The sequence below is a fragment of the Pocillopora damicornis genome, chromosome 10, assembly GCF_964200805.1.
Source record: "Pocillopora damicornis chromosome 10, jaPocDami1.2, whole genome shotgun sequence".
NCBI lineage: Eukaryota > Metazoa > Cnidaria > Anthozoa > Scleractinia > Pocilloporidae > Pocillopora > Pocillopora damicornis.
In genome coordinates, this window is record NC_142679.1 from 6,006,696 (window position 1) to 6,022,692 (window position 15,997).

Here is a 15,997-nt window from a genome sequence, read left to right on the forward strand (position 1 = left end):
CGAGGGTGCTGTGAAACTGAATGACCACAAAGTACAAGAAGAATTGACATACCTTTAATAATATTCTGCCTGTTGTTAATTTTAAGTGTTGACGAACAGTCCATAAAATTATCTGATTCCAGAGGGAAACAATGCAGGTAATATTTCAGCTGCATTTTTGCTTAGGATTAATTTCACGTCAGAGGAACTATCAGATTTAAAATCCAAATAAAAGAGAGATGAAGCTTTCGAAGTCTCTTAGAGTTCACAATTGCACTGCTAAAATCAAAGTGCAATTATACTTATTCGTCTTGAAGTATTTCTATTATCAATCACTCAGTCCCATCCTCCGAATTTTGTAGAAGCGCTTCTTCAAAGTTTGGAAAGTTTTCTTGTACCAGAAGGTTGAAGAGTTTGCTCAATTCTTCACCTGAGTCATACACGTACGAGCCCGGCTATGGAAGGAAAAGAAAACACTGTAGAATCTTTCACAGAGGTTCTATGAAGGGGTTTCCCTAAAAGCAAGTTAACGGCAGTCTACCGCTGACTGTGGGACCTCTCACCGCCGTCTGTTGAGTCTGCAAGCAGGCTCTCGTTTTGGGTTTACGCCTTGCGGCGCAGCCGCCTATTACACCATCGGCGGCAGCTTACGGAAACATTTATTGACACACTTGTTTCATGCAAATTATCTTTTTGAATAGCAAAAATAAGATTAAATTTTCAAGTGGCATTTTTTGTGGAGGCTGTTTTATTTATCTTTAAAAAAGAAGAGAGCAAAATCCCTGCCATACAGCAAATGGTTTGAGCCAAGAGTGACAGTGAGTGCTATCGGGTAGTTCTACAAAGCATTGCTATTGGTCCCTATTGGTGATAGCGAGTGACGTTTAGTCGACCTGAGCGACAAAGTATCACTTGAAGTGTCACTTACAATACTCCTTTCAGGACCACCCTCACATGAGCGATTGGCAATACACTCTAGGTAATGAAAAACAGCAAGGGCGGATAATGCGATATAATAGACAAACCGCAAAGCAGATAAAGCAACCTTTGCTATCCACCAGGGCCCAGTTGTATAAAGGGCGGATAACACTATCTGACAGATAAATTGCTCTTCAGCGAATAAATGATAACAAAATGCTCTGCGCTGTTCACCGGACAGCGATTTATCCAGTGGAAAGCGTTATCCGACATTCGAACCACCGGGGCCAGATAGAGATCTATCAAGTGTATAGCGTAACCCACTGTTCGAACAACCAGGTAAAACCATAAAAATCCTGGGAATATGAGGGGGGAGGAGTATTAGACTGGTCGATTTGGACAGTAAATAATTTTGTATTTTACAAAAGGGGTTTATGTGTGTGGTCAAATCAAAAAGAGCCTATAACAAACAAGTTTGTCGTATCCACAGGGGATAATTGCTTAGAGATAATTTTTCCACATCAGCTGTCTAGTTGCCTCCCCTATAAACCTGCCTTATCGAAAAAAAAACCGATTCTGTACCTTATTGAACGTTTTACAGTTCTTCAACATCAAACGTATGTCCTTTAGGAAGTCCACGACAGATGTGTATTGAAGAGAATGCAATTTTTCTTTTACAACAGACAGGTCCATAGGCTTCTTGATGACTTTATAGTAATCTGGTGACTAAAAACAAAATACATTTACATTTACATTCACATGTATTGGGTCGGTGAAATCGTTAAGATATCACACTGACTGTAAGATATCACACCAATACTTTGAAATAAATATGAACAAATTAGTGAGAGGAATGGACGGCTCCTGACAGTTGAAAGATTTACTTAAGATTTTATATGCTTACCTGTTTTTTATCCACAGGTCGAACAAATGGAATACTTTCATCATGGGCCCATATTTCTTTTAGAATTATGTCACACTTCTGCAAGAACGGAAAAGTTGCATTAATATGGCAACTTTTAAAACTGAATTGATAAGGAAACACAAACTCTCCCACTTGGCCCTGAATTTGAAGATGCAACCAGTGCTTCTGGAATCACTACATAATATACATGAGAGCAAGAAATGAGACAAATGAGTGATTCTCCAAGATTGATTTCAGACATGATCAAACCGCAACACCTCATCCACTTCCACACAAACATAAATTTTATTGGTTTCAGTTTTCACAGAAGGGCTAACTTTGGAAATTTGAAGAGAAAATTTTTAACTTCAAGAGGCTCCAAAAAAGGCAATGTTGTGAAAAGGGCCCATTATGCCATCTTCTAGATAAACCACTGTTCAGTGGATAAGTGTTCAAAAAACAAACAGGACTAACAACCAATAGAGACTTATTCATTGGATAGCGTTATATACCCTTGGAACAACTGTGGCCAGGTGAATTAAGGGGGGCAGACCAGGGCCAGGTTGCCTGAAGCTGGGTTAAGATAACCCAAAGTTTGTGTGAAATCGGATTTTAGATTTGAAAGATTTGGCAGAAAATGCAGCATAAATTTTTTTGGGCTACAACTTGATATTGAATGCTCTAAAAAGGATAGACCACAAAATTATTCCAAAAGGGCTTTTAAACAAAGGATTAAATCAACCCAGATTAAAATTTAACCTTAGGTTAGTGCGAATCAGCCTTCAAACAACTGAGCCCAGGAGAATAGAAAGTACAAAGTTTACAAGAGACTTTAAAAGCAATGAAATTTAAGTGCATCAGCATTGTTTTCATTTTTCACGCATGCCTTATGTGATGAATATGATGCTAAGATAGGGCCATAGGATGTATTTCGAAAGCTAGAAGCCAAATTTCTAGAAAATGAAATAACAGAAGAATGAAAAATCCCTTGTTTGATAGTTTAACATATCATACAAGAAGAAATTGTGCTCACTGCTTGTATCTAATTCCTCATCCCTATGGAGCTGGGGAAAATAACTGCAGAATATCAGCATGTTTTATTTCTTAAACCATCATATAAGTGTATTTATCAAATAACATCACCATAAACTCTTTGCTCAATGCTCCTCCTCTTTTTCTCCTTGGTGATGCCACATAAGTTTTGCTATTTGGAGAGGCAACAGAGCTGTGCTGTGGTGATCTTTTCAATAAGACCCTCAATTCGTTCAGCTTGGATAGCTTTAAAGGTGACGGTGATTGCATGGTTCTGCCTGCTGTTCCTGTCACAGCTTTCACTGGGGTTCTTGATAAGGGTGACTTTTCATGTTCTTCAGGGAAATTACTTGTTGTATCAATCTTCCTGGTTTTCTTAGGTGTAGTTTCCTGGAGAGGACTTCCAGACACATCAGAAGAGTGCCTCTTTACACCTGAAACACCTTCTGCAAATGAAAAAATACATTTGGCCAAAATTCAATTTGACACTTTAAAAAGCATTCTAAAAAGCTGTTTTGAAACCATCTGTATAACATTTTGTTATACAAGAAACCAGACATAATGCCAATAGAAAAATATAACAATATTTCAATAATTTCAAATATTTTTCAGAATCTGATGACCACCAAGCGGGAGTCAGATTTGTCAATCACAATAGTATGACTACAGATGGAATTGGATGACACAAGGTCCTGTTACCAATTAACCATAACTGTTACAAATAAAAAAACATTTAGGACAAACATCTTCAGCAGAGACAATGTCTAAAGTAAAAAATTCTTCAGTTTTGGAAATTCTCAATTTTTTTCCTAGGATAACTGGTTATTGCTACGGTTATTGTGATCAATTCTGTAATTGGTAGATTTAGTTGAGTGGACTTAGTATGATTGGCTGCTTCAACTGTCCAAGTACACTGTCTGATTACAACTGTACCAAATGATTAGTGAAAAATAAAGCAGCTAATACACCAATCATGTTTGAGGAAATTGTAATGGTTATGATTAAAGGTATAAAAAGTTGCCCACATGCTGGTTTTAAAGGTATGGTGTTTGGGTTAAGGGAAGGGGACATGATAATGTCTTTGTACAGCAATACTACACTACTCTCTACACAATAAAGGAAACCTTTTAATGACATCCTTGAGATTGGTGACTTGTCACACTCTCCTATGAAGTCAATTGTCCCATCAATTTCCTCGGCTCGTTTAGAAGTAGGTTCTTTGCAAGGTTTCTGAGGTGAGTCTGGCATGCATCTCTTTGTATCAACATCTACTGCATAATAAAGTACAATGGTACTCATAATTCTATTTTCATATTAAAATTCTGTAGTGAAATCAGCTGGAATGGGTTAAGAGTTTTTTCCTGCCACCACATCAACATCCTTAAGCTGACGAATCCACATTCCTCTATGTCATTGTGAGTTGTTTGTCATTCCTATGTGAATTACATTGTCTTAGATGCAAAGAGCACATTTTTAATAAGGTGTTTAAAGTAATCAGGGATTGCCCTGGTTTTGATTTACTTCGCTCTGTGATTGGTCCAGAAAACTTACACTGCTTTTTGAACCAATCAGATGAAAAACGGGAACCAATCACAAGCTTTAGGCAGTTGGTTTGTTTTAAATGTAAGTTTTTATTGGCATTTTCCTCTCTTCTGATTGGGTGTTGTGATCACTTTTTGGGTTTTGTTTTTATGATACTCAATTGAAAAGCAACCTTAAGATCATACATACTGACAGGCAACTGTCAATCAAGTTCAGTGGATACCATAGGTTGACTTGTTGTCTGAGTGTTCGTCGCTACAACAGTCGACATGTTGACTAAGAGTTGGCTGACATATTGACCAACATTGGTCGCCTCTCAACTGACACACGTCAGACAATACTTGCTTAACAAGGGCCAATACTTTACCAACACAGCTGAGGACATTACCAACACTTGGTAGGCTTTTATTACTTAGTTCTATCTTCTCCTCAACTAATAACTTATTTCTTCTAGCTATTTAAAAAGGGGCTTTCGATGGCCGTCATCCATTCTTAACTTTTTATGCCAACTGGCAACTGTGATTCATATTGGTTAAGTGGTATAACAATACCTGTATGATAATCCTGTATAGAGCTGCAACTGCACTGAGAATTTGCATCATTTGAGTTCTCTTGCTGTCCATTCCCTAATTTTATGTCTACAAGAAAAAGAGATATTCACACTTTAAGGATGACTAAGTATATAATGGCTCTCTAATGACATAGTTTCCTAGGGCTTGGGATTGTAATTGAAACAAGTGCCAATATGACTCACATTTTCTCACTGGTGACTTAAAGTTCTGGTCTTTAGTTGCCATCCTGGTGACTAAATTTTTTGTATGTTTTAAATTAAGACTTAAATTTAAAACATATTCTGCATATGTGATCCATATCACTGTTCCTCTTTTTTAAGATGGGAACAGACTCTCAAGTAGTCACTTCATATATCATTCAGGCTTGAAAAACACCTAGTACTTGTGGTATTTACAGGTACATACAGATGTGGCTTTCAAATTGGTGACCATTTTCCTCATTTTAGTGGCTAGGAGCCAAAAGTTGACGAATTATTTTTTTTAGGTTTTGTGCCCTGTTTCCACTTACCTTTAGGCAGAGAAGAATACTGTGCACTCATAACCCCAGCTTGTCTTAGCTGTTTTACTATGTCTTGTCCAAAATAAATTGCAATTTTAAGGCTTTTCATCTGGCATTCATTGGCTGTTAAAGCACACAGTTCTTTGAGACGCATGAAGACTGCTGGAAATTCTACCACAAGGCTTCTAGGATCTTTATTCAAAAGCAATTTTCCTATCAATAAAATTACAAGAAGGAAATTGTCATGAACTTGTCATCAAAAAGTTTCCCTCTGGTCTCTCACCTAAGTCTTATAGAGAAGTGTTCAAGTGAAAGGTTGATACTTTAACTGATAGGTGTTTACTAGCATCACAGAGAGAGGGCAAATTTTTTTGCTTCTGATTAACTGATACATTCAGGAATTTTTTTTTTCATAGTGAAAGATGATGTTTTCAGGTGATGAGGCAGGCATACTTGAAGAAAAAAGAACTATCTATTTATGTTAATGTAAAGATGGTACAATCACTTGATCCTGATTGACTAAGAATGTGTCACTTGCAATGTACTGGGTCCAAGCAAAAAAGCCTTTTTTTTTAAAAAAGATCAGAACACAATGATACTGTGTGAGACAGAGCCACTGATTAACTAATTGTAGAATTCATTTTGGATGTTTTAAATGTGAAAATGCCACTCATTTTGGGAGAACATTTTTAGCACCCCTATTCAGAACTGAGTGGACGTTGAGTGCATTGGTATCATCTGTTATATTAGTTGATGCCAGTACATTCTACCGGCTGAAAATTATCATGATTCCTTCAGAAGACACCACTGGAGTTGAAGGAAATTACACTACTTTATGCTCAGAATTTCATACATGGTACCTTCTTCAGAGAGAGCCCTGAGATTTCTTAATGTGTTTCTTGCTTGTACTATTCCTTCACCACTTTCCAGGAACTCATCAAAATACTTTTTCGTATCTTGCATGAGTTGGGCTTCCCTCTCATCCAGTATCTGCCGCAACTTGGCAAAACAGCACTGAACATGGCTGATTGAAGCATTCATCCCACTGCGAGCTGAAGTTTCAACATTGGTGAGTTGACATGCTATTTTTCCAATTGATTCAGTAGCATCTTGTAATTTCTTTTCCATGAGAGATCTCAGTTTTGGTACAATTGTTTCTATGTGTTCAATAACATGGTTTGCACGTTCAGGTGAAAGCACGCTCTCCTTTTTGCAAATGATGCACATTGGCTGAAGCAGGGTCAGGTTAAAATAATCAAGAGTGTGTTTGTGCTCACTGCAAATTGCTCTAAGTTCAGTTAATTTCCCATGCTGAGCTTTCCGTTCGCTTCCACAATGTTCTCTTTCATAGCAACAACTGCAAAACAAGGCAGCACATTCTGGACAATAAAACTCTGCAACATTCCCATCACAGTACTCGCGGCAGTGTGGTATCCCCGTGGCTTTTGAGCAGGACTGCATTCTGAAACGAAAAAGGCGCATATGCTGTCTTTTTTGTTATTTCTATCCGCCATAACTGCTGACTTCAATCCCAAAAATCTGACTATTGTCCAGTGATCATTAAGTTATTCAAAAGCATAAAAATTCGGTTGGATTCAAACTTATTCACATAGCGCAGAACTGAACAGGTATAGTAAAGCATTGCTTATCCTGTATTTTGCCCTCAAATCAAATTGTTACTATTAAGTGGACAAAGGTTTAAAACTTGACAACGAGCTTAAGACCTTTCTGGAAAACAATAGCACTAATCAGATGGCCTTTCCAAAAGGTAAATGTTTTCAAATTAAACATAACGATCAAAGGATGCCTCGGAATTCATTACTTTAGCATAAGTGTCAGCTGCAGACTTAAATGCATATTGAAGAATTCGAACTTGAAAAATTCATTCACTGGTCTTAAAGTTTGCACATTTACATTATAGCCAAACGTCGGTGAAACGCGAGGAACCATGGTCGGAAGTGAGATAGCATAGACGAGCAAACAACGGAAATCAAGCCGGCGTCACCTTCATTCATTTTAATACCCCAATTTGAAAAATTAGATATCTGGCGGTATCAACGCATGAAGCTGTTACAATTTGGTCGCCAACATTACTCTTACGGTTAAACTACAGAATAAGGATCAAGATTGACTAACTAGACCGTGTTTTCAATGGTAAAGCGAAATCGTAGCCAACACAAATGCCAGAGGAACCGCCACTCGCATCGTGTGCAATTTCACCGCCAAAGCCTATTCCTAATCTCTCAGCTATTAAACCGGAAAAATACGGTATATTATCCAGGCATCCACTTGTACACACAATATCAGCAAAGAACTTACCTCACAATTTTGGAAATCCTTCAAAACAAGAGTCTCACTGTTTGAACTGGAAGGACGTTGGGGTCACGAAACCTTCGCATCACTCGACCCAGTCTTTTTGAGCAGGATTATGTTAGGCGTCTCCGTGGCGTTTGTACGAAAGATTTGAGCGCAAGACTTGAATCCAAGTTTGCAATACGATACTTATCAAAGGACCTTGTTGAAAAATAGTTCACCTATGCGAGCAGAGGTCAAATGGACAGTACAAAACGCAGGCTGGTATGGTTGCAAGAGCAAGTTTCAAAACGTAATTTGTACGTCCAAGTTTGCTTACAGTCTAATCTGGAGTGACTAATATCTAATTTCTCCTCACAATATCACCCCTGAATCAAAACATAAAGGTACTGAGAGTAGAGGAAATGATCCCCAACTCAGGCAGCTCTTGATTGTGAAACAAATTCTCTTTGTTTGCACCCTTGGAAATGTATAAAGGACAGTTTGGAGAATATGCATACTAATGTTACGTTGTAGAGGTTTAAGGTGGCTACTGTGTGACCCCTACACCTTTGCATCTGCATTTGTGGTTTAAACTGCCAGTTGAAGGTAAAACAAAATACAGAGGGTTAAAATAATTTATTTGAACATAATTCCAGAACACCTGCCCTTGCCAGCTTTTTCAAGTAAGTTACATATTAAAAGAAGTACTCACTTTGAATAGAAAAAGTTCTCAATAAACACTACATAAAACAGTGATAAATCCATCCTTTCTTACTGTACTGCTATTGATATCAATTGACGATCATTCATCTTGATGGCATTGAACACTTTTAAAAAAAGTAACAAAGCTGGCAATAAAAATGGAACTGAAGTGGAAGGTTGCACATCAAATAAAATAACAGTATCGAGAAAGTGTATTAAATCGAAGAAAACTGAACAAATAGAACATTGTCTTTGATCCTCACTACACAATTGTCTCAGATGAGCACCATGGAATTTTTCATTTGTTGCTTTCTTCTCAAATATTAAGGTGATGACCTTCACTGCAAAATCCAAAATCCTTCTGGGGAAAACTCCTCTGACACCATAGCAGACTACAGCAACAGCATTTTATGGGGGGGGGGGGGGGGGAAGGGGGGACTAAAAAGCATGTTTATTTCCATAAATTGATTTCCGATAATACACTATTTACATTCTTATCTTTTGACCTTTTTACTTTTTGTGGGAGCTACTGTTTTGCTTGTTTCAGCAACTTTTCTTTTCTGTCAAAAAAAAGGTAGAGAGATATGGAAAAAAAATTAAAACTAAATAGAGGAAATTGTCTGCAGATGAAAGGATTTATTTTAAAACTGCTCAACTCCTGTTTACCAGTTAAATAACTGCAAATTACATTGAAGTGACAACATTCAAACTAATGTTAGTATTGAGAGTCTAATTTTTTTTGTCTAGCAAGCAAAATAATTTCACCATACATGTATGTATAGTAAAGAAGAAAAGGTTAAGCCAATAAATAACCGTCTTACCTGTGAATTTTTTATTTTCTTTTTGAAGGCTTCCACATCCACTTTGCTGTCATTTGCTACAATCACCATTTTAAAAATAACATTTTTTTTAGGCAAAATAGGCACATCAATGCTGACAGTTACCAGTACTTCTTTCCTCAGTGGAAGCTTATCACAAAGACTATTGCTAATAAGTGATGAGTAGTTAGGTTGTAAAAGCTACAAAAGAGAGAACAACAATTCAAGCAATGCAATAGTTTCTTTGCCAGTGAGAAAGTCTGAGTCTTTGAGTATAGCAAGCTATGGAGAAGTCTGCAAAGGCACTGGCACTAATTATGAGATGATTAGTGCCAGACCCTCAGAAGACCTCTCCTTGACCTGTCTCAAATCTTCCAGCAGTAGAAAAACACTTGTCCTGCAGTGCTAAGTGCTAGAAATTAGGGCTGTGCTTGAGTATATTTCTTTTTCTAGGTGGGCATGTACAGCTTGTGGATCTCACCTTTCTTCTTATTTTCTTGTTTAGGTTTTTCCTCCACAGGTGGAATGAACGCCTGCTCCCGCTGAGCTTTTCGCTTTCCTTCTGCAGCCACTTGACGGTTCTGTTGGTCAAAATATGATTCAATAAGGATTGATTTTGAGCTTAAACTATCAACCACAAGTACAGCAAAAAAGATATACAACAGCCACCTTTGAGAGAGAGAAGAAAACAGCCATTTCAGAGAAGTGGCCAACACAAGGATGTAGGATGTTGCAGGAAAGCTTTCTTGTTCAAAGTTTAAATATCTTTGTTATATGAACTACAATGTTTCACAAGGATTTCCAGCCAAGAGAATAGCTGTAACTGCACATTTGCAAATTGATGATAATTTTCTAAGTGTGTTTGATTATGCCAATCAACTGCTGACATGTCACTCTCCTTTTGGGCCATTGTTTGACAATTGGTTCATACATCAGCTGTGCATTCATCAAGATATGAAGCACACAGGAAGTTTGGAGAGCATGAAATGCCTCGAGCAACTCTAGCTTCTTGAGTGCTCTCTAAACTTCCCAAGTGCTTCATATCTCAATGAATGCACAGCTGACATATGAACCAATTGTTTTATAACATTTCAACCCAATGGAAAATTTTTTTCTTGAGGGATAAGTTTGCTGACGTCATGAGCATGCACAATAGGAACATGAAGCATGCTCACACAATTGAATTTGATTAGACAAATTTACTAGCTATGTTATAAATCAGTTTGATGAATGAGTGGCCAAGCATTCACTATTATCAATCCAAGGTCATTTGTTGAATTTTCTTGTCTTGCCCATGATGATTATATAATACACAAAATAATACTTGGTTGCTTGTTGATAAAGAATTTCTCTTCTCGTGTACAACTCCATACTTCACTCATTCTCTGCACTCACATGTGAGAAATTCCATATCTATGTGCCTCCATGCATTATTCTCTATTCAATGTTATGTAAAATACTCAGTATAGTAAACAACTGTGTAATCTGATTGAAACTCAGAGGTTCTTAACTTGGTGATCATTTTGTTTATTCTCATTACCTTAATGTTTGATTTAGCACTTATACTGTAAGGAGAAATAAGATATCAGTCACTCTTGGGAGTTAAAGGGTTAATTGCCTGATGTTGAGAGGTTATTTTGGAAGTCAGGATACTCTTTGATAGCCCTTACTATTGTGGCTCTTGTGGAGAAACGAGAGTAAGTGGAGACTCAACTATAACTATGTGATCCAGAATTGAGAGCAAAAGACTGAAGAATTCTACATGTAGGAACTATCCTAATTCAGGTGTAATCTCTACCTTCTTTTCCTGTTGAGCTTTCAGTCTCCTTTCTTTTTCTTGTAGAAAGTATTCACCGCTGGCTAACTGTTTATCAATCTAAAAGAAGAAAACAAATCTTCAGAGTCATTATGTCAATTAGTGTGACAACCAGTGTGGAGTTGTTTGCTTTTCCCAAGTGCATGTCACATCAACGAGTCAAAAGTTGGCTTAATGTTCTGCAAAAAGTGCACTTTGAAAAACATTGTCCCTCTAAAAACACCAAAACTAATCATTGGCATGCTTCTAAAGCAAAGCAGCCTACATGTACAAGTTACCAAAACTTGTCTCAATCTTTGTAGCATGAAGGAACTAGGACTGTTGCCACTCATAAGAGATGGGATGTTAGCAGTCCTTTGCAGGTCACACTCTAGTATTTTTGTTAGGCTTCTCTAGCAGTTCAAAAGTACCCATTAACACTCCTGAGTCAAGAAGGCACTGTGAGAATATAGTTCATGCCCAAAATGTTGCAGCCATGTCTCAAACAAAGAACTCTCAATGCCCACTCTTGTGCTAACCATTATGTCTCTGTAGTGTCTCCCACATTCTACGTTTCCAACCAAATCCAAATTCTTTGGTCTCAGGTCTCAAATCATGGCTAAAAGAAAGGGAGGGGAGGGGAGAAAGGGTAGGGTCCCTCATATGGAAAAGTAATTCTCCATGATAAAAGAAATTTCATGCTCTTAAATTTCAATAAAAAGCTCACACCTGATACTTCCCTATGCATAAAAAAAGTTATGCATAGGGAAGCAATGTCTTGGTAAGTATGATTTGAACTAAAATTATTTGTGTTACCTTGCTTTCTGTTTGAGGTGGGGGGAATGGAGTATATTCCTTCTTCTTGAACTTGGCTTTCTTCACTTTCTTTGTGGTGGTCTGTCTAAACTTGGGTAAAAATCTGTCCCAAGATTCATTTTTCAACTCTGGATCTTTAGCTAGCTCTCTTTTGATCATCAGTGTCTACAAGTGAGAAAAGAGCCAGGTATATCACTATGAAAAAACTGCTCATTAAAATTTGATTTATAGGTTCCCTGAGATCTTGGGAAGTCCTGTATTTTAAATGATCAATCCTCAGTCATGTAAAAATGTACCATCTATTGCCATTACAAAATTGAAACCATTTTCGACAAATTTGCACAAACCTTGATGTTATAAATCGGATGAATGTTTTTCATTGTATCTTCCACCACTTTACGCACCTAATGAAAAAAGGAAAATCAGCACTTCACAATTTCGGTATAAATTTCAAGAAGCAGGTTGCCCTGTGATAGTTGATGCTTATCCGAGCTTCTGATGAAGGCATGCAGCAACAAGACAAATTGAGACCTTTCTTGGATGGGATACAAGTCTAGTTCTGTTTACTTAAACCCTCACACCTTTATATCATTATACATAATCTCCATACTGTTCTCCCCACATTTCCTAATGTGTAGACAAGGAGAATTTGTTCAACAGTCAAGAGCTTCTTTAGTTGGTGATCATCTTCTTTATTCTCCTTACCATAATGTGTGATTTAAGGTTGACGTTGAAGGTAAAAATTAGCTGCCAGGGGTAAAAGGGTTTGTAAACCCCTACATCTCTCAATTCAGGGCCTTCAAGTAAATATTAAACCAACACCATCTCTTTGAAACCTTCAGCGTATAAACAGAATAAGGATCAAGATCGTCCAGGCTGAAATCAAACATTATACTGCCAAGGGTGATTAACAAGTAACATCTTCCAATGATATCTGTACATTATCCAGCAAACAGGTCATGAGAATACCCAAACTTAACAGGAAGAAGTTGTATCTTAATACAACACTAAATTCTCCTAATTAATTGATAAAGAAATGTGCAGTAGTTAGAGGAGAGAAGTAACAATCATATCTTGGAAGTTCAAGGGTTAAGCCTTTCACTCCCAAGATCTGATTGTTAATTCTCCCTTCTAGCTGCTACACATTTCCTTTTAAATAAGTAACATGAATTTGGTGTTAAATCAAGAAAACAACCTCTACCTGATTAGTTTAAGTATTCTTGTTACCTCTTTGCAAGATGATGAATGGATTTTACAGGGAGAAGTTACAGGTCAATCACTTCTAGGAGTTCAAGGGTTAAACACAACTTGATGATCTAGCCTATGTTTGTACCCAGTTAAATTTTTCGAAACAAAAAACAAACAAACACAAACAGGACTTTGAACAAAGACTCCACTCTTGTACACAAAATCAAAAATTTTAAAACTTCAAAAATGAGACATAAAATCAGTTATATTCAAAAGAACAAGGAAGATTCTCTCACCTGTTTAAGTCCTTTGTATGGACCGAGGGATGCCACAGTATTGCCTTGTACCATGATATAACATTGCGTGAGTAATTCAAGAGCCTTCAAAAGACAAATATATTTCAAATGTAAGTCCTTTGAATTAAGACTAAAATCAAAATAATAACTCATTTCAATTGGTAAATAATGTGATTAAAGTAATACAAAAAGACAGAGGCAATTGTGGTTAACCAAGAGAAACAATGAAGTCAAAGATGGAGAGGATTGAAATGAAATACAACAGACAAAATGAATGCAACGCTTTTCGAGATACACTACCCAGATTGGTTTGTAAATAAAATCTGTCAAACAAACCATCTCACTGACCTTTAATGTTGCCCCATTTGGACCAAGAAGCCTCTGTCTTCTCTTTACAAACCTTTCTCCGTTACGAACTAAGGATCCTATCTTTATAATGTCACATGCAACATCATCTTCTAAAACACGCTGAGCCTGAAGAAAAGAAAAAAAAAGGGGTGGGATTTTTATCTCAAAAAGCTCTTAGGCTATCCTATAAGGGTCAATAGGCACAAGGAATATTTGTTTAACAATCAAGAGCTTCTTTAGTTGGTTATCATTTCCTTTATTCTTGTGACCCTTATGTTTGATTCAGGGGTGATATTGTAAGGAGAAATTAGATGCCAATCACTCTAAGTGGTCAAAGGGTTGATATCAATAACTAGTTCTTACCATGCGGTAAATGTTAGTACCCTAACTGGGATCACAAACCTGCTCAAATGGAACACTTCTTGCCATAAGTTTGATCATATCTCTGGCCTTGATGATGATATAAGGATCCCACGTCTTCCGTGTTGTACTTACTGTCATGCTTCCTTCAATAACATCAAGCTGACACTTTAACCCCTGAAAGTATTTTTAAAAAAATCTTGAAAAAATAAACAACTAGATGAAAATCAATGCCTGCATATCCATGGAGTGGTTCTTGGTCCACAGATTTCAAATCAAATCTGAATTTGACTTGAGCATTGGTTTCTGTTAACCCTTTGCACCCTAACATCAGTATGCATATTCTCCATACTGTTCTCTATACATTTCCTGAGGTGCTGACACGGAGAATTTGTTTAACAATCTAGAGCTCGTTAAGTCAATGATCATTTTCTTCATTCTCATGACCTTAGTGTGTGATTCAGGGGGTGATATTGTAAGAGGAAAAAAGATTCTAGTAACTCTTGCAGGCCAAACGCTTAAGGGAAGGCAGCCACTGAGACTTGTACACAACTCTGAAAACTAACTACAAAATCAACCCACTTATGATGCTAAGGTAAGGAATCAAACTTGAGCCTTTGCATTAGCAGGAAATTGCTCACACTTCTCAGCCAGCCTGTCTCTCACCAGAAATTCCTCAACACTCCAGTAACAGTATAGGCATTCATTTAAAATGCTTTTCTAAATTTTTCCATGATCTGTCACCAGCACATGTGTTCCATCTAACCATGATAATTATTTTTAATAAATCAACAGTGGACTCCATAAGAGCAAGTTCACATTTCTAACAATTTCTTTTGTACCAAAGGTTCATTGTTCACACGTGAGTGTCTTGAGCGTATGAATAAACTTACAGATTCTTTCAACTTCTTTTCCACCAAAGGCCAGAATTCCCGCAGGTATTTTTCTCTATATTTTGGAAACAAAGTTGCAAACGAACTCTCCTCTATCATGCCATGAGGATTGTCTTCATTTGAGAATGGCTCGATTTTCCAATGGTCAATTCCCTCGTGATCCCAGGCTAAGAAAACATGGAACGAAAAGATCAACAAACGTGTATGCATCAAGTAAATCAAATCTATCAAATATATCTGAGGATTAATGACAACACAAAGACTATTCACGCTTCAAATTAAACACTAAACGATCACATTCTTAAAGTTTACAGGACGTATAATAAAATGAAAGTTAATTTGGGTTGAACCCTACACGAGACATTTTCTGTCTCAAGTTTATCTAAGTTTAATTTGAGCATGAATGTTTTTAAAGTTGTGATACACGTGCATGTATAAAACTTTAGACTTACGCTTGTCTTTCCTGTAGTTTCTTTTCTTGCTGCCACCTTTCAAAAATATTAGGATATATCAATGTTTTCAAAAGAAATTATATTAAAATGCACACTAAACCGGAGCAAGATTTCAACTTTTACCTGGTTGTTCTGTTCCAGCTGGCTTGCCATCGCCGTCCGCCATGATGGATTGCTGGCCTAACCTAGTTCCCAGACCTTCTCTTATTTCTTTGGCCATCAAACCCATGCTTCTAGGATGGTTAGGGTTAGGGTTAGTTTGGGGAGTTTTTTTAGGGGAGTTTGGCTTGGAAATCAGTATCCATGAAAGAAGTAGAGACAGCATACCTTACAACTCAAATACTTTTAGTGAGCCCGCATTTCGCTTAAATTTTCTTTTTTACTTTGGAGGCTATCTTTGATGGAAGGGGGAAGAGGGAGGAGGGGTGGGGAGTTAGACCTGAGGTTCCAGACGGAGTCGCGAGGAGGTTGGGATTATTTGAGAGGGGGGTTACTAGAGAGAGGTTTAACAAAGAGGGAGCTTTTGGAGAGACGTTGGAATTTTCCTCAGACGTAACACTTAATCTTCTCGCTTGAAACAATAACCAA

At 37.3% G+C, this 15,997-nt stretch overlaps 2 protein-coding genes across 9 annotated transcripts; both read right to left on the minus strand.

The window, feature by feature from the left end:
* Positions 1-32: 32 nt before the first annotated feature.
* On the minus strand, positions 33-7,892 carry LOC113674712 (uncharacterized). Of its 8 annotated transcripts, none has more exons than XM_089183785.1 (9): positions 7,766-7,892; positions 6,307-6,908; positions 5,456-5,659; positions 4,927-5,013; positions 3,958-4,101; positions 2,945-3,276; positions 1,802-1,879; positions 1,480-1,623; positions 33-434 (listed from the first exon to the last, which is right to left on the minus strand). In XM_089183785.1, the coding sequence occupies exons 2-9, from the start codon at positions 6,905-6,907 to the stop codon at positions 312-314; spliced, it is 1,713 nt and encodes a 570-aa protein (XP_089039911.1). In that variant the 5' UTR covers position 6,908; positions 7,766-7,892; the 3' UTR covers positions 33-311. The 8 variants fall into 8 exon arrangements, with proteins under 8 accessions (XP_089039911.1, XP_089039910.1, XP_089039909.1 ...); XM_089183784.1 differs by having other exon boundaries at positions 2,945-3,279; XM_089183783.1 differs by having other exon boundaries at positions 3,958-4,104.
* A 466-nt stretch (positions 7,893-8,358) lies between these two features.
* LOC113674710 (KRR1 small subunit processome component homolog) lies at positions 8,359-15,597 on the minus strand. Its single transcript, XM_027191194.2, has 12 exons — positions 15,533-15,597; positions 15,410-15,445; positions 14,958-15,124; positions 14,107-14,241; positions 13,705-13,830; positions 13,357-13,440; positions 12,220-12,276; positions 11,873-12,037; positions 11,060-11,137; positions 9,743-9,842; positions 9,265-9,320; positions 8,359-9,003 (listed from the first exon to the last, which is right to left on the minus strand). The coding sequence occupies exons 1-12, from the start codon at positions 15,573-15,575 to the stop codon at positions 8,938-8,940; spliced, it is 1,113 nt and encodes a 370-aa protein (XP_027046995.2). The 5' UTR covers positions 15,576-15,597; the 3' UTR covers positions 8,359-8,937.
* Positions 15,598-15,997: the final 400 nt, after the last annotated feature.